Source organism: Ahaetulla prasina, chromosome 1 (genome assembly GCF_028640845.1).
Source record: "Ahaetulla prasina isolate Xishuangbanna chromosome 1, ASM2864084v1, whole genome shotgun sequence".
NCBI lineage: Eukaryota > Metazoa > Chordata > Lepidosauria > Squamata > Colubridae > Ahaetulla > Ahaetulla prasina.
In genome coordinates, this window is record NC_080539.1 from 6,791,124 (window position 1) to 6,809,217 (window position 18,094).

Genomic DNA, 18,094 nt, shown 5'->3' on the forward strand with positions numbered 1-18,094 from the left:
CTGGAGAAGGCTGGAGGTGGGAAAGGCTGGTTTAAGATTTCAGGGAGGCACCCTGGAATTAAACTTGCTGGTCATCGTAAGAAAGCAAGGCTTTCAAGAGAACAAGGGGGAAAAAAATAAATGAGATTTTAGCGTGTCATGATTCTCAAAATCAAGGGATCTAAAGAGCCAGCCTCTGAGAGCTCAGTTCAGACGTCATGCCATCAACACGAGTCTGGCTAATTCTGCAATGAAAAATTTGGAGGATGGAGTTGCAAGTGATGAACCAACTCTGAAGAGGGAAAAAAAAAAGAACTTTCTCTAAAGATGGAGACAATATTTCCTGTGTTTTCACTGCAAATGGGTGGGTGTGTGTGTTGGTGTTGAGAGTGTTCCAGGCATATTTCTTTCGGATACTGTCTCCCTCTCTTCTTCCTACTGTTAACCAGAACGGCTAGGACGGTCCAACATGCCAGCGCAAAACAACAAAACAAAACAGAACATGGATTGATTTAATTTTCCCTTCCGGGCTTTCAATCAACTAAATGCAACTGAGAGTATAACCGACATGATTTAGGGAACAGGCAGCTTTTGCGTGAGAAGAGATAGGGAAGGAGAGAGAGAGAAGCAGTGGTTTTAAAACCTACGATGGGGAATAAAGCGAAGTGAAATGTTTACATTGCCACTCTAATGGAGAATCCTGCTTAAAGACAAAAAGTTAACAATGGAATTGAAAGGGCCAGGGGAAAGCCAACGATCCAGAAACCAAACGAAGAAGCAAAGAATTCTCCAGACAAACTAATCAACTGCTTTATCCCTAAAACAGTGAACCTCTTAGCAATGTATCTTATTATAAGACTTGCGGGGGGAGGGGGGGGGGACCAGCCTTAAAATATTAAGAGCACCCATACAGCTGTCTGCAAACAGGGCTGAAGATCTGCAGATTCTCACTAGAGACACCAACCCAGGTGGAGGTGTGGTTTTCACCTGTCCTTGCTGCCCCAAATCTTTCGGTCAGAGTCCCAAGGCAAGCGGGATTTCTGACTGCCAATATTCACCTCCCAACCACCTTGCCAAGGGACTGATCCCGAACTCAAGACGCCATGCCCCCATATCAAAGGCCAACCTCCGTGGAACCAACTGTCAACTCTCTAAGTATGCTTTTTGGCTCTGGTCTGCCCCCCCCCCTGCATAAAATTTGCTTCCCAAATTTTTCACCGAAGAATTATAAGATGCCCCGTCTCCAGGAAAGAAAGAAAAAAAGAAAGAAAGAAAGAAAGAAAGAAAGGGAGGGAGGGAGGGAGAGAAGGAAGGAGGGAAGGAGAGGAGGGAAGGAAAGAAGGAATTCTTAAAAGGCACTAGTTCAAAACAAAAAGGACTGTCCTGCAATATTCTACTTTAAAAGCCAATGGTATTGCTATATTTGGGATAAAGAGGAATATATAAAGCCACTCATTGCTATTCTTTGGGGAGTCCATGACTTTAAGAACAGACAGGCAGATCTTTCATTCCCCTCCCCAAAAAATTAAAACGGTAAATAAAATTCATTCCAAATCCTAGAGGTGCTTTCTGCTAGCCAAAACTCTTTCCCTGGCAGCTTATAAAACCCCTGAAAATAGGGGTGGCTACCCACCAATATTTTCATATACAGAGACAATGTCAACGTCTCCATATTTAAAACTGAGGTAAGAGCAAGTTTTTTTGTTTGTTTCTGCTTTCCAAACTGGGCACAGACTCCCCAGGTCTTTCAAAATTTCAATTATTACCTCAACATTTAAAAGACAGTTAATTGTTTAAAAGAAAAAGGCAACCCCACCCTCAAATTAAGACAAACTAGTGAGACAGGCATTAACACTTAAAAAAAAAAAAAGAGGAAACAACAAGCATTTAAAAATGAAGTTAAGGAAATCACATTGTGGTCGTTCGTTCAGTGAAACAAAAATAACGAGGCTTAAAAACAGAAAGGGAAGCAAAAGGAACGGTGACTGCCTTGCTGTGCTTGTTCCTTCTTCTTTGGATATTATTTCAGTGACCTCTGCAAAGTATAAAAGGAACGGTCATCTCCAAAGATATAAAATAAAATAAAGCCAGATACTTTAGAAGAAGAAGAAAAAAAACTCAGCACAAGCAAGTTGCAGCCTTTGGAGACAGCCTAGCTTGAAAAGGCAGAAGGGGAGGCTACGGAGAAGCGTTTTTAACAGTTTTGCTTAAGCAAAATAATATTTAGTGTGTATCCATAATAGTTTAAAAGGCATTATCATTGCAATGGCTGAAAACGGTGGAAGCTGCTAATATATTCTCTGTTCTGTCTTGCCATGTCCTGGGTACTATTGAAAACGCACCCTTCATTAAATTAATCTACTGGATCAAAGGAAACACGGGAGTGGTGGCACTGTTCCACAACTTCTTTTTCGAAGGGCAGGCTGGTCCCCTTTAAATTATTCTGGTCCTGTCACCAAAAACAAAACAAAACAAAACAAACCTTGCCTATATTACAAGAAGAATGCAAGTTGAGGCCAAGGGGTTATTTTGGAGATTCCTCGCTCTGGTGGTGTGAACCTACGGGTCCAGTTCACACATTCTTCTCAAAGGCCCAAAGAGCTGTTCACAAACATAATCTCCGTTGCTTTAAAAAGTGAGAAGGAGAAACCTTCCCAGCTTCTTTTTGTACACGTGCAGGTTTTTGCTTTTCAATCTTTTTTCTTCTTCTTTAATTTAAATCATCCATACGGTAGAGAGATCTGGGTGCAGAGGACAAAAAGAGGTTTCGGAGCCAGCTTGGTCAGGCAAGGAAATTCTTAAGCCATCTATTTCTGGCATGGTGGGTCAACGGCAGATTGCTATTGCTGCGTGAACCCAGGAAAAGATGCTCCATTCCCACCCACCCCTGACAGAAGCGAGGTGTCTGTCTGGACACAAGTCCTGATCATACTTTTCCCCCTTTGCATCCAGATTCTGCAGGCCCTAATACTGAATAAAAGTCTCCTGTTTATTGTAGGAAGAAAATAATCCTGGCACCCTCTTTTCTCAATTAAGAATGCAACTCTTTAAAAACTGTTAAATGGTTTTATTTCTCTCTAGTCTTTGCAGCGATTTTTTTGTAAAGTGGCTTTTTTTTTTTTAAGAACAAAAAAATAATATTATTTTTTTGGGGAGAAAATTATTAGAGATCTTTCCCCCACCCCCGCCATGCGTACATGCTTGTGTGTATGTGTTTGTGAACCACACACATACACACACGCAGGCACCTTGAACCCAAACAAAATATGCTGTACTCATACTCGTGCATATTAAGCACATGTCCGGCTCATGGTCACTCCATCAAAAGTTGATGTCATCCCCAAAATGAGGATTTTTTATGGACTGGACCAGTGTTTCAATGTATTTTTTGTTTGTTTGTTTATAAACAGCTCTGGGAAAGGAGGGGGAAAAAGGAGGGAAAAAAATGAAATATGGTTTCGAATTTCACAGTATGACTTTTCCCGTGTAAATCTGGGGGGAAAACAAAGAAGGAAACAAGAATCGGTAAACTTGACCAAGTTCTTTAGCAAATGGGTCCTTCGACGGTCTGAGACATCAGGAAAGACTGGACAACTTGCTCAGTTGATTGAGGACTGGTGCTTACATCCTCCAGGGCATCTGTGACGGAAAACTGCCGATCCCGCAATCGGTTCCAGTTGGCTAAGATGTTGTGGTATTCAAATACTTTCTCGTAATTGCCAATGGAGTTGTACAGTTTAATGAGGCCCCTGTAGTCATATTCTAGTCCGCTGTAACCTTCCCCAAAAAGCTTTTTCCCTAAAACAACAAAATCGGAAAACCGAGAACAATATTAAAGGCTGCCATATGAAAGTGTGATTTCTGCGTTTTAAAATTATAAATAGAATTATAGATAGGATAGAATTTTTTGGGAGGTTCTAGACCTCTTCAGATTCTTCCAAGGAAGTTTGGACTTATAAACAGAATAATCCATGGGGGGGGGGGGAAGAGATCCTGGAAGAACTCCAAAGTTTCTTTTTCTGGGAAGAAGTCATCATCTCCAACGACTAGAAAAAAGCTTAACTGTTTGCTCCAAACCCTCCATTATTCTTCCTGCTTTCTTTCTTCAAAGGGAATTTACATTAATTACCTTAAGTGCACCCAATGACTCACCAGTGAATAATGTAGGTCTAAATTATGAATCTGGGATCTTACTTTAAACGCTTTAAAACACAATGACCAGGCGAAGCTAAGTGGTCAGAAGGATCTCCCAACAGGCTTGCTTCAACTGGCTATAAAAATCAATCCATGTCTGTCTGTCTGTCTGTCTGTCTATCCATCCATCCATCCATGTATGTATGTATATATGTATGTATGTATCTATCCATCTATCATCTCTCTTCCCCTCTCCCCATCTCTCTCTCAATCTATGTATCTACATCCATCCATCCATCCATCCATCCATCTATCATCTGTCTGTCTGTCTATCTAAATATCTCTCTTTCTGTCTCTTCCCCCATTGTCTGTCCGTCCATCCATCCATCCATCCAATCTATAGACAGTGTCTATCTATTAGTCTGTCTATCTATCAATTTTCTATAAACGAGGGTCAAGGGGCTCCCAGCGCCCCGACTGCCACCCCTCCCCTGAGCAGTTAAAGAATTGACCCACCAATTGCGATGGATCTCAAGTAAAGCTTCTCAGCGTTTTCGTACTGATTCATGTCGTAGTTGTAGAGCGAGGCGAGGTGTCCCACTGAAAGAGCGACTTCATAATCTTCTTGACCGAGCAGCTGCTCCTTGATCTGAATTGCTTTGATGTGCATCTCTTCTGCTTCCTGCAGTAGCCAAAATGGTAAGGTACTGACTTAGGAGTCGTTATGGCTATTTTTCCCCCCCCATCAAACTCAAGCAAGTGTCTCTGCCTGCTTGAGAATACAAGCTAATGTTCTTAAAAACCTAAAACAAAAAGCCAAGCTTAAAATTTTTTGGACAAGGGGGCGCATGGGGAATCAGCTGAACAAAGAATTTTGAGATGGTGAGGTAATTTGAAAGAGATGGTGGAGTGGCTGAATTTGAACCCGCAGCATTCTGGCTGTGAACATCAGTGAAACTTTATTCTGTTCTCACGAATGCTGAAAAAGGTGCTTGTCTAAATTGAGCACTGAGGTGGAGAGAACGAAGTAGGTATACTAGACCAGGGGTCTCCAATCATGGCAACTTTAAGACTTGCGGACTTCAACTCCCAGAATTCCTCAGCCAGCAAAGCTTTGCTGGCTGAGGAATTCTGGGAGTTGAAGTCCACAAGTCTTAAAGTGCCAAGATTGGAGACCCCTGTACTAGACTACCCATGACCGCTACAATTTCTTCCAATCAAGACTTTTTTTTAAAAACAGCTGGGTTTATAATGCCGTCTCAGTAATACACCTGCCTTCCTTCTACATACAGATAGTCCTTGTCTTACAACCATTTGTTTAGTGTCCGTTCGAAGTCACAGTGGCACTGAAAAAAGTAAGTTAGGACCGTGTTTCACTTACAACTACATGTCTCATTGAGCAACAGAAATTTTGGGCTCTATTGTTGTCATAAGTCGAGGACTACCTGTAATACAGCAGGTTGTTAGTGACTTATACTAGTATCATAGTAACAGGCCTGACTTATTTTGGAGCCATAAAAACATATGTATTTTTTTTTAAAAAATAGGAAGAATAAAAATGAAAAGGTATTTATTTTCACGCTGCTTAATTAAAAAAAAACAAAAAAACAGGCAACGAACGCAGAAAATGTGAGCATCAAACCAATGTTCTTCTTTATAACCTGTCGTTGTAGTGTGAAGTGTAAAGTTTAGTAACTTTGGTGATACAAAAACAACAAAGTTAATTAGTAATTATTATTATTACAAATGTAATGTATGTACATTACATGTAATACATTCAAAATGTATTTGAAAAATACATTTCAAAGAAAATACAAGTAGTCCAAGTAGCCCTCAACTTACGACTTAGCCACTATTTGAAGTTGTGACGGGCCCTCCAAAAGCTGCTTATGACTTTGTTTTGAAGTCAGCACATCAGTTCCCCCTCTGCCCCCCACCCCAGGCATATTATTTCATCTTTGGGCATTTGGCCAACCGGCTCACATCTATGGCTGTTTTGCAGCATCTCGGGTGGCTGCAATTTATGATGTTTTGGCCCAAAACCAGTCGCAAGTCGAAGACTACTTGTATCCTGCTGTGACAAAACGCCCATTTTAGCGGCATTCCTGCCCACGCGCCTACTGGGAAAGCTGGATTTACCTTGAATTTCCTCATTGACTGATAAAGTCGGCCAAGGTTGCCGTAGTGTTTTGCTGTCTGAACGTTGAACTCCCCAAAGGCTTTCTTGGCCAGCTGGAGAGAGGAGAGGTGCAGGTCGTGAGCTTCTTGGAGCAGCCTTTGCTCGGTTTCCTTATTGTGGCAGTCGATTGCAATCTCCTCCAAGATAAGCGCTTTAAAAGAGGGGGGGGATAAAAAAGTGGATTAGCAATAGCACTTAGACTTATATACTGCTTCACAGTGCTTTAAAACCTTTTCTAAGCAGTTAACAATGTCAGCATATTGTCCCGAACAATCTGGGTCCTCATTTTACCGACCTCAGAAGGATGGAAGGCTGAGTCAACCTTGAGCCGGTCAGAATCAAACTGCTGGCAGTGGGCAGAGTTTGCCTGTAATAGCAATAGTACTTAAGACTTAGGTACCTCTTCATAGTGCTTTACAGCCCCTTTCTAAGCGTTATACAGAATCAGCACATTGCCCCCAACAAACTGGGTCCTCGTTTTACCGACTTCGGAAGGAGGAAAGGCTGAGTCAACCTTGAGCCGGTCAGAATTGAACTGCTGCCGGTAGACAGAATTAGCCTGCAATGCTGCATCCTAACCACTGTGCCGCCACAGATTAATAAAAGATATTAAAAGGTATCTGGCGAGTGAAGAAGACCGTGATCTAAAAGTCATCTTCCGGAATGAAGACAAAGAAGTTTTTTAAACTCTTTTATCCTGCCTCAGTTATCAGTCAACAAGACAAGGAACCTCAGACTGAGTTCAGGTAGATCTGTCTCTGCTGTGACTTTTCCAACCTTCGGCCTAACCGTATCAATTTATACCTGCAATTAAGTCTATCGAGCCCTTTCCACACCAACTATAAGAAAGGCCGCTACAGGTAGCCCTCGACCTATGACCACAACTGGGACCAGAATTTCCATTGGTAAGCAGGGCAGTTGTTAAATGAATCATACCCGATTTTAAACCCTTTATTGCTATGATGGTTAAGTGAATGGTTGCATTGTTAAGTGAACTGTGCAGTTGTTAAACGAATCCAGCTCCTCCCTCATTGACTTTGCTTGTTGGAAGTCGGCTGGGATGGTCACGAATAGTGATTACATGGCCCCGGACAATGCAACCGTCGTAAATGCATATTGGTTGCAAGAGTCTGAATTGTGACCACAGGGATGTTGTGAAGGAGGTAAGTCAATCAGCCAGCTTTCATGCCTAAAACAGGACTAGAACTTCCAATCTCCTGGTGATTGACCCAAAGTCAGCCAGCTAACTTGCATGCCTAAGACGGGACTAGAACTCACCATCTCCTGGTGATTGACCCAGTCAGCCCGCTGACTTTCACGTCTAAGGCAGGACTAGAACTCACCATCTCCCAGTGATGGTGTTGGTTTTCATGTCTAAGGTAAGATTAGAATTCACGGTCTCTTGGTTTCAAGCCTGGTGCCTTATTTATCTATCTATCTATCTATCTATCTATCTATCTATCTATCTATCTATCTATCTATCTATCTATCTATCTATCTATCTATCTATCTATCAATCATACTTTTATACCCTTTTATACCCTTAGTCCCTAGGGAGATAGGGCGGTATAAAAGTACGAATAAATAAATAAATAATAATAAACCATCTCCCGTAGGACTCAGGGCGGTTCACAGGCATATTAAAAGACAGTATAATAAATAAACATTAAAACCCAATTAAAACTAAATATTATCATAGCCAAATCACTAAAAACAATACAAAACCAGTTAAAAACCCGTTAAAATTTAGCTAAAACATTTTATTCTTAGGCTAGTCCAGCGCGTTGAAATAATAAAGTCTTCAGTTCACGTCTGAAGGTCCGGAGGTTGGGGAGTTGTCGTAATCCCGGAGGGAGCTCGTTCCACAGGGCCGGTGCTGCCAGAGAAGGCCCTCCCCCTGGGGGTCGCCAACCTACATTGTTTGGTCGACGGCATCCTGAGGAGGCCTACTCTGTGGGAGCGCACAGGTCGTTGGGAGGCAATTGGTGGCAGAAGGCGGTCTCGAAGGTATCCCGGTCCTAAGCCATGGAGCGCTTTAAAGATGGTAACCAAAACCTTGAATTGCACCCGGAAGGCTACCAGTAGCCAGTGTAGGCCGCGCAGGATGGGTGTTATATGGGAGCAATGCGGTGCTCCCTCTATCACCCGCGCGGCCGCATTCTGGACTAACTGGAGCCTCCGGGTGCTCTTCAAGGGGAGCCCCATGTAGAGAGCATTGCAATAGTCCAGGCGGGAAGTGACGAGGGTGTGAGTGACCGTGCGTAAGGCGTCCCGGTCAAGGAAGGGGCGCAACTGGCGAATCAGGTGGACCTGATAAAAAGCTCCCCTGGCGAAGGCTTAACCACTACTAGACCAAACTGGCTCTCATTGTCAAGGGACTCACGAAGGCTTATCTCACTTATCACTGTTTCCTCAGAGCGTTGAATTCTCTAAAGCCGTCAGTAGCCATTTCTGTTTTCTTCCCATGGCAGCTAAATCCGGCTGGCAGATAATACCTTTCACTCTTTTGGAAGAGGCGAGGAGGAGGTGATCTTCTGGGAGAATGTGGGTGATGATGCCAATCGCACGTTCCGCATGGAATCTAAAAGGTCAAAGACAAGCAAGAGGAAAACCTGAGCTCCTGGAACTTGGCCAGCCCACCTGTGTCGACTTGGTGAAAAGCCACAACTTCCCACTTGAAACAAGGAATGGGTCCTGATGGTGGAAAACAACAGTGTTTCCTCTCCTCTCCTATTCCTTTCACTCACTTGGTTAGTGTTTCTCAACCTTGGCTGCTTCAAGGTGGGCGGACTTCAACTCCCAGAATTCCTAAGGCTGGCTGGGAGGATTCTGGGAGTTGAAGTCCACCCACCTTGAAGCAGCCAAGGTTGAGAAACACTGCACTATGCCAATGATGGAATCATCTGGAATGGCATCTGGAAGCAAACAAGCAACCAGTTCAGCACACGAAGCACAAGTCCTTCATCCGGAGGCATGCCAATAATTGCTTGTCCAGCTACCTTCTGGATCAGTTGAAGCTTCCAGATGGTCTTCAAGGGCAGCCCCATGTAGAGACACTGCAGTAGTCAAGCTGCGATGTGACTGGGGCATGAATAACTATCTGAAGGACTCCCTGATTTAAGAAAGGGCACAACTGACATACCAGAGTTGTGTAAATGCCATCTTAACTACTACTGACATTTATATGTTACATTTCTGAAGAACAGTTGCAGGAACAGGATATGTCTACTTTAATGAAAAGAAGGATTAGGGAATACATGATAGCAGTGTTCCAATATCTCAGGGGCTGCCCCAAAGAAGAGGGAGTCAAACTATCCTCCAAACCACCTGAGGGCAGGACAAGAAGCAATGGGTGGAAACTGATCAAGGAGAGAAGCAACCTAGAACTAAGGAGAAATTTCCTGACAGTTAGAACAATTAATCCGTGGAACAACTTACCTCCAGAAGTTGTGAATGCTCCAACACTGGAAGTTTTTAAGAAGATGTTGGATAACCATTGCCTAGGCAGGGGGTTGGGCTAGAAGACCTCCAAGGTCCCTTCCGTTATTCTACTCTATTCTTTTCTATTCTATGCCACCCATCTCACTGATAAAGGGACTCTGGGCAACGTACAGTATAATAAAAAGTTTTTAAAAAGTAAAATGATAATAATAAAAGCACTACAAAGCAATTAAAATTAGAAAAATTTAATAGAAAAGCTAAAAGCCAAGTTGAAGGGTGGGGGCCCCCAGCAAAAAATGGGTCTTTTCCTGGACCCTGACAGCCGAAATTCTTTGGCTGATGGGATCCGAATTAGGCCCTTTCTACTGGGGTGGGCTAGTCCCATTGGGGTGAGATGGTTCTCGGATACCCTGGGCCCATGCAATAAAGGATCATTGAGATTCACAGAGCAGTGAATCTGGGAAGGCCTCCAGACTGTGTACAGGTAGTCCTGGACTTAGGGTCACAATTGAGCCCAAAATTTCAGTTGCTATTTGAGAGGCAATTTAAATGAATTTGGTTACATTTTATGTCCTTCCTTGTCACAGATGTTAAGTTAATCACCGCAGCAACACGGTTAAGTGACTGTGGCTTCCCCCACAGAGTCCAGTTTTGGTCGCCATGATGTAAAAAAGATGTTGAGACTCTAGAAAGAGTGCAGAGAAGAGCAACAAGCTTGGTGTCATCTGCAAATTTGATGAGTTCCCCATCTATCCCCTTGTCTAAGTCATTGATGAAGATGTTGAAGAGTACTGGGCCTAAAACAGAGCCTTGGGGTACTCCACTGCATACTTCCCTTGTTAGCAATAGCAACAGCATTTAGACTTATTGTATTTTTCTGAGTATAAGACAGACTCCCCCCCCCCCGCACAAAAGAGGGTGAAAATTTGGGTGCGTCTTATATACCGAATGTAACCCTGCCCACCCACCGGCCCCCGGAAAATGGGGTGCGCGGAGGCGGCAATAGGTTATGGCAATCCCTGCAGCCTGAAACAGCTGATCTTTGGGAGGCTGATCCAACCGACAAACAGCTGCTTGTGCTAATCAGGCTGTGCTGAAGCTGAACCGGGCCATTTGCTGCAAGGAGGCAAACTGCTGGGAAGCAGAAGCAGATTTTTTCCCCCCTTATGCTAATCAGGCTGTGATGAAACTGAAACAGGCTGTTTGTTGCAAGGAGGCAAATTGCTGGGAGACAGAGGCAGATTTTTTTTTTCTGTTTTCTTCCCATGGCAGCTAAACCGCTGGCAGATAATACCTTTCACTCTTTTGGAAGAGGCGAGGAGGAGGTGATCTTCTGGGAGAATGTGGGTGATGATGCCAATCGCACGTTCCGCATGGAATCTAAAAGGTCAAAGACAAGCAAGAGGAAAACCTGAGCTCCTGGAACTTGGCCAGCCCACCTGTGTCGACTTGGTGAAAAGCCACAACTTCCCACTTGAAACAAGGAATGGGTCCTGATGGTGGAAAACAACAGTGTTTCCTCTCCTCTCCTATTCCTTTCACTCACTAGGTTAGTGTTTCTCAACCTTGGCCGCTTCAAGGGGGGGGGGCTTCAACTCCCAGAATTCCTAAGGCTGGCTGGGAGGATTCTGGGAGTTGAAGTCCACCCACCTTGAAGCAGCCAAGGTTGAGAAACACTGCACTATGCCATTGATGGAATCATCTGGAATGGCATCTGGAAGCAAACAAGCAACCAGTTCAGCACATGAAGCACAAATCCTTCATCCGGAGGCATGCCAATAATTGCTTGTCCAGCTACCTTCTGGATCAGTTGAAGCTTCCAGATGGTCTTCAAGGGCAGCCCCATGTAGAGACACTGCAGTAGTCAAGCTGCGATGTGACTGGGGCATGAATAACTATATGAAGGACTCCTTGATTTAAGAAAGGGCACAACTGACATACCAGAGTTGTGTAAATGCCATCTTAACTACTACTGACATTTATTTATTACATTTCTGAAGAACAGTTGCAGGAACAGGGTATGTCTACTTTAATGAAAAGAAGGACTAGGGAACACATGATAGCAGTGTTCCAATTTCTCAGGGGTTGCCCCAAAGAAGAGGGAGTCAAGCTATCCTCCAAAGCACCTGAGGGCAGGACAAGAAGCAATGCGTGGAAACTGATCAAGGAGAGAAGCAACCAAGAACTAAGGAGAAATTTCCTGACAGTTAGAACAATTAATCCATGGAACAATTTACCTCCAGAAGTTGTGAATGCTCCAACACTGGAAGTTTTTAAGAAGATGTTGGATAACCATTGCCTAGGCAGGGGGTTGGGCTAGAAGACCTCCAAGGTCCCTTCCGTTATTCTACTCTATTCTTTTCTATTCTATGTCACTGATAAAGGGACTCTGGGCAACGTGCAGTATAATAAAAAGTTTTTAAAAAGTAAAATGATAATAATAAAAGCACTACAAAGCAATTAAAATTAGAAATATTTAATAGAAAAGCTAAAAGCCAAGTTGAAGGGTGGGGGCCCCCAGCAAAAAATGGGTCTTTTCCTGGACCCTGCCAGCCGAAATTCTTTGGCTGATGGGATCCGAATTAGGCCCTTTCTGCTGGAATGAGTGGGGTGGGCTAGTTCCATTGGGGTGAATGGTTTTCGGATACCCTGGGCCCATGCAATAAAGGATCGTTAAGATTCACAGAGCAGTGAATCTGGGAAGGCCTCCAGACTGTGTACAGGTAGTCCTGGACTTAGGGTCACAATTGAGCCCAAAATTTCGGTTGCTATTTGAGAGGCAATTTAAATGAATTTGGCCACATTTTATCTCCTTCCTTGTCACAGATGTTAAGTTAATCACCGTAGCGACACGGTTAAGTGACTGTGGCTTCCCCAACAGAGTCCAGTTTTGGTCGCCATGATGTAAAAAAGATGTTGAGACTCTAGAAAGAGTGCAGAGAAGAGCAACAAGCTTGGTGTCATCTGCAAATTTGATGAGTTCCCCATCTATCCCCTTGTCCAAGTCATTGATGAAGATGTTGAAGAGTACTGGGCCTAAAACAGAGCCTTGGGGTACTCCACTGCATACTTCCCTTGTTAGCAATAGCAACAGCATTTAGACTTATTGTATTTTTCTGAGTATAAGACAGACTCCCCCCCCCCGCACAAAAGAGGGTGAAAATTTGGGTGTGTCTTATATACCGAATGTAACCCTGCCCACCCACCGGCCCCCGGAAAATGGGGTGCGCGGAGGCGGCAATAGGTTATGGCAATCCCTGCAGCCTGAAACAGCTGATCTTTGGGAGGCTGATCCAACCGACAAACAGCTGCTTGTGCTAATCAGGCTGTGCTGAAGCTGAAACGGGCCATTTGCTGCAAGGAGGCAAACTGCTGGGAAGCAGAAGCAGATTTTTTTCCCCCTTATGCTAATCAGGCTGTGATGAAACTGAAAAAGGCTGTTTGTTGCAAGGAGGCAAATTGCTGGGAGACAGAGGCAGATTTTTTTTCTTCCGTTTTCCTCCCCCAAAAAGGTAGGTGCGTCTTATAGTTCAGAGCGTCTTATACTCCGAAAAAATATGGTATATACCGCTTCACAATGCTTTTACAGCCCTCTCTAAGCTAGGGGTCTCCAACCTTGGCAAATTTAAGCCTGGTAGACTTCAACTCCCAAAATTCCCCAGCCAGCAAAGCTCTAAGAGAGCTCTAAGCAGTTTACAGGATCAGCCTCTTGCCCCCAACAATCTGGGTCCTCATTTTACCCACCTCAGAAGGATGGAAGGCTGAATCAACCTTGTGCCAGGTGAGAATTGAACTGCCAAATCGCAGTCAGCCGGCAGTCAGCAGAAGGAGCCTGCAGTACTGCATTCTAACCAATGCACCACCGCAAGTTAAGTGAATTTTGCTTCATGTTACCACCTTTCTTGCCTCAATTGTTAAAGGGACTCATTGCATTTGTTAAGTTTGTTACACCATTGTTAAGTGAATGTGGCTTTCCCATTGAGGGTTGCAAAAAGAGATCACATGATCTTGGGACACCGCAATGGTTATAAACATGAACCAGCGGCCAAGCATCCAAATTTAGATCACATGGCCATGGGGATGCTATAAAGGTTACGACTGGGAAAAACGGTAATCAGTCACTTTTTTCAGTGCGTTGTAACTTTGAATGGTCGCTAAAATAGTTGTAAATTGAGGACTACCTGTACAGCAGTGTCTCAAAATCTAAAAAAAAAACCAAATGGCTACCACGTATTTTTATAACTTCTTACCGTATATACTCGAGTATAAGCCGAGTTTTTCAGCACGTTTTTTGTGCTGAAAAGCGGCCCCCCTCGGCTTATACTCGAGTCTACGTCTCGATGTACTTTTAAAAGATACTGTATTTTTGATAGATGTCCAGCAGGGGGAGCTGCATAATAAAAATGAGCGCCGAACATTTTGCACTTTTGCACTTTTATTGTTTTTCGTTCAAATAAATATTCATGTTATTTTACTTGGCTCTATCTTTATTTTTTACATTGACCAGTAGCTGCCTCATTTCCCACCCTAGGCTTATACTCGAGTCAATAGTTTTTCCCAGTTTTTTGTGGTAAAATTAGGTACCTCGGCTTATATTTGGGTCGGCTTATACTCGAGTATATACGGGTATTTAGGAAGGGGAAAAAAATGTAGGCTAAAGAGAAATTATCCGTCAGGCTGGCAAAAGGGGGAAATGAATTCTGAAATTTACCATCTCAGCAAAAGGTACTTTTCTAACATCAGAATAGACTTCGAAATAAAGAACAAAAATCATTTGGGTCCTAAATAAATAGAATACTCACAGTGCATTATCAAATTTTCCCGAACTGTATTGGTGAACGTAAGAAGAGTAGGCTAGATCTTCATGAGCTGTAGCTACATGGATGTTTTTGCCGCCAAACACCGACTGTCTGATGTCCAAGGCTGTCTGAAATGATTTGTGCAAAATAATAATAATAATATCTAAGCCAGTAACTCAATTTGCAGTCAAAACTATTTTCTTTAACATCAGATTAGTTGCAAACAGAATTTTCTGCTCATTATCCTAGGGCAGGGGTCTCCAACCTTGACAACTTTAAGCCTGGAGGACTTCAACTTTAAGATTTTGGTTACCACCTTTAAAGCGCTCCATGGCTTAGGGCCCCGGGTACTTACGGGACCGCCTACTGTTACCTTATGCCTCCCACCGACCCGTACGCTCACACAGAGAGGGTCTTCTCAGGGTGCCGTCCGCCAAACAATGTCGGCGGGCGGCCCCCAGGGGCAGGGCCTTCTCTGTTGGAGCTCCTACGCTCTGGAACGAACTTCCCCCTGGTATATGTCAAGTGCCTGATCTTCGGACTTTTCGCCATGAGCTGAAAACGCACCTATTTATACAAGCGGGACTGGCTTAAAAGTTTTATTAAATTTTAATTGGGGCTATTTATATTTTAAGGTTTGTTAAATTGTTTTAAATTTCGGCCACCCTGTAATATGTTTTGTTTTAATTTTGTTTTAATGTGTATATTGTGGATTTTTATCTGGCTGTACACCGCCCTGAGTCCTTCGGGAGAAGGGTAGTACAAAAATCGAATAAAATAAAATAAATAAATAAATAATAATAACTCCCAGAATCCCCCAGCCAGAAAAGCTGGCTGGGGAATTCTGGGAGTTGAAGTCCTCCAGGCTTAAAGTTGCCAATGCTGGAGACCCCTGCCCTAGGGTTTGGTTACATTCTTGTACAGCATGTCTTAACATCGTAGGGACTTGTCCCCAAGGTGCTTTTTAATGTACACTTACTGGCTTGCAATAAATTACGAAACCAAAACCGTACCTGATAAATTGCAACTGACTGGCATATGTTATCTACATTGAGTAAATAAAATCCATAGTCAAGTAGAGTGTCCGAATATTTAGGATGTTTGGCTCCAAAATGCTCCCTGAAAGATTAAAAAGAAAACAAAAACACCTCAGGTAAGAACGTCACGAAATCTTCCCAGAAGGACGGAGCATGTTGTAGCATTTCAAGAGACCTCTTACGTACCGTGCTAGGTACACTGCGTGTTTTATCAACTGCTCAGCTTTCTTAAATTCACGTTTCACAACGCAAGCCTAAAACAGAAGAAATTAAGAAATTAAGGCTCCGTGGATATTCAAAGGCCTGTCCGGTCTTCTTGCTGCCATCCCCCACACCTTGATCTCAACTACAGAGTGTGTAGGTAGAGGGCCAATGTTTAGGTACAGGTAGTCCTTGAGTTACAACGGTTCATTAATGACTGCAAAAAGTGACATGGCACTGAAAAAAAATGACTTATGACCATTCTGCACACTTAGGAGCATCCCCGTGGTCACGTGATTAAAATTCAGAGGCTTTGTCAACTGACTTGTATTTATGACGGTTGCAGTGTCCTGGGGTCATGTGGTCCCCTTTTGTGACCGTCTAACAAGCAAAGTCAATGGGGAGATTCGCTTAACAACTATGTTACTGACTTTAACAACTGCAGTGATTCATGTAACAACTGTGGAAAGAAAGGTCGTAAAATGAAGCAAAACTCACTTAACAAATGTCTCGTTTAGCAAGCATACGTTTGGGGCTCCATTGTGGTTGCGAGTCGAGGAGTTACCTGTATTCTTTCCTCTCCCTTTAGGAACAGTTTTATGAATTTTGCAAAACAAAAGTGCGTACAGTCAAGGCTATGATTTTCCCAGTTGCAATGTATGGCTGTGAAAGTTGGACCATAAGGAAGGCTGAGCACCAAAGAATTGAACTCTGGTGCTGGAGAAGACTCCTGCGAGTCCCTTCGACTGCAAGGCGAGCCAACCGGTCAGTTTTAGAGGAGATCAACCCTGACTGCTCTTTAGAAGGCCAGATCCTGAAGAGGAAACTCAAATCCTTTGGACACCTAATGAGAAGGAAGGTGTTGTGTCTTGTCCGCTCTCACCGCAGCCGGGGTCTGCTTATCTGCTCCCGAACACGGAGGAATGTATGCCTCCCGGCCCCAGCCCTGGCTCCATGCCCAAGCAGGCTGCAGAGGAGGGGGCACCTCCCGGTCCCAGCCCTGGCTCCATGCCCAAGTAGGCTGCAGAGGAGGGAGCACCCCCCGGCCCCAGCCCTGGCTCCATGCCCAGGCAAACGGAGCAGCTAGACCCCTCCCCCTCCTCCACAGCATGTGAGCCTGAGGAAAGTTTATTTCCAACAGCTGCTGATTGGAGTGACCCTCGCATCAGAAGACTGGATAGGCAGAGGCAACAGAAGGAAGGGAGGGGCAGGCCTTAATGAGTGCTGAGTCATGGAGCCATACCCCATGGCCTATATAAAGGATCTGCTTTCTGGCAGTCTCTGAGTCAGGCAAAGTCGAACTTATCTTGCTGAAGTCACTTACTGGTCTCCTGCCTGCTCTGAGGACTTTGCTAGGACTTTGGGCAGAGCTGCAGAGGCAAGCCTGATTCGGATTTCCCTGACCCGGCCGTCAGCGGAGGAGTGGGACACGACAGAAGGACTCCCTGGAGAAGATACTAATGCTGGGAAAGATGGAGGGCAAAAGAAGAAGGGGACGGCAGAGAACGAGGTGGCTGGATGGAGTCACTGAAGCAGTAGGCGTGAGTTTAAATGGACTCCAGAGGATGGTAGAGGACAGGAAGGCCTGGAGGAACATTGTCCATGGGGTCGCGATGGGTCAGACACCACTTCGCAACTAACAACAACAACATTTTTTCTCTCAGGAAATCGGGTTCTTGCAGGCTCTGCCCTGAAGGAAAAATATCTCTGATTTCCTGTCCCTCAGCAGCTCATAAATCATCGTTCAACTTACCTTTGAGGCTTGTCGCAAAACATCCACAATTACTTTTACAGGCAAACCAACTGAGATCTCCTTCATTGCTTCTATACACCATTTGTAAGCCTATGGGGCACACAACAAAAGTTTGGAAAAGCATTTTTTACTAAGGCTACAAAGATTTCAAAGAAACACACTGGACACATCCAAAAATTTTACAACTGTCTTCCACCAACTGGCACCTCTGGGGAAGCTGAACTTCAATCCCCATAATCCTGTTGTGCCTCGTCCGCTTTCCCCGCAGCCGGGGCCTTCTTATCTGCTTCCAAACGCTGAGGAATGTCCTAGCATGCCTCCCGGCCCCAGCCCTGGCTCCATGCCCAGATAGGCTGAGGAAGAAGAAGCGCCTCCAGCCCCCAGCCCTGGTTCCATGCCCAGGCAAACGGAGCAACTAGACCCCTCCCCTCCCCCACAGCATGTGAGCCTGAGGAAGGTCAATTACCAACAGCTGCAGACTGGAGTGACCCTCGCATCAGAAGACTGGATAGGCAGAGGCAACAGAAGGAAGGGAGGGGCAGGCCTGGATAAGTGCTGAGTCATGGAGCCA

At 44.3% G+C, this 18,094-nt stretch overlaps 1 protein-coding gene across 1 annotated transcript in view; it reads right to left on the bottom strand.

Moving 5' to 3' along the window:
- Positions 1-1,820: 1,820 nt before the first annotated feature.
- APPBP2 (amyloid beta precursor protein binding protein 2) overlaps positions 1,821-18,094 on the bottom strand; it is a 51,573-nt gene continuing 35,299 nt past the window's right edge. The window contains exons 6-13 of the mRNA XM_058164093.1: positions 17,524-17,613; positions 15,756-15,823; positions 15,546-15,651; positions 14,536-14,660; positions 11,028-11,113; positions 6,253-6,443; positions 4,630-4,795; positions 1,821-3,777 (exon numbers count right to left, since the gene is read on the bottom strand). Coding sequence (XP_058020076.1) covers positions 3,524-3,777; positions 4,630-4,795; positions 6,253-6,443; positions 11,028-11,113; positions 14,536-14,660; positions 15,546-15,651; positions 15,756-15,823; positions 17,524-17,613 — 1,086 coding nt within the window. The 3' untranslated portion in view covers positions 1,821-3,523. The remainder of the gene's footprint in view (positions 3,778-4,629; positions 4,796-6,252; positions 6,444-11,027; positions 11,114-14,535; positions 14,661-15,545; positions 15,652-15,755; positions 15,824-17,523; positions 17,614-18,094) is intronic.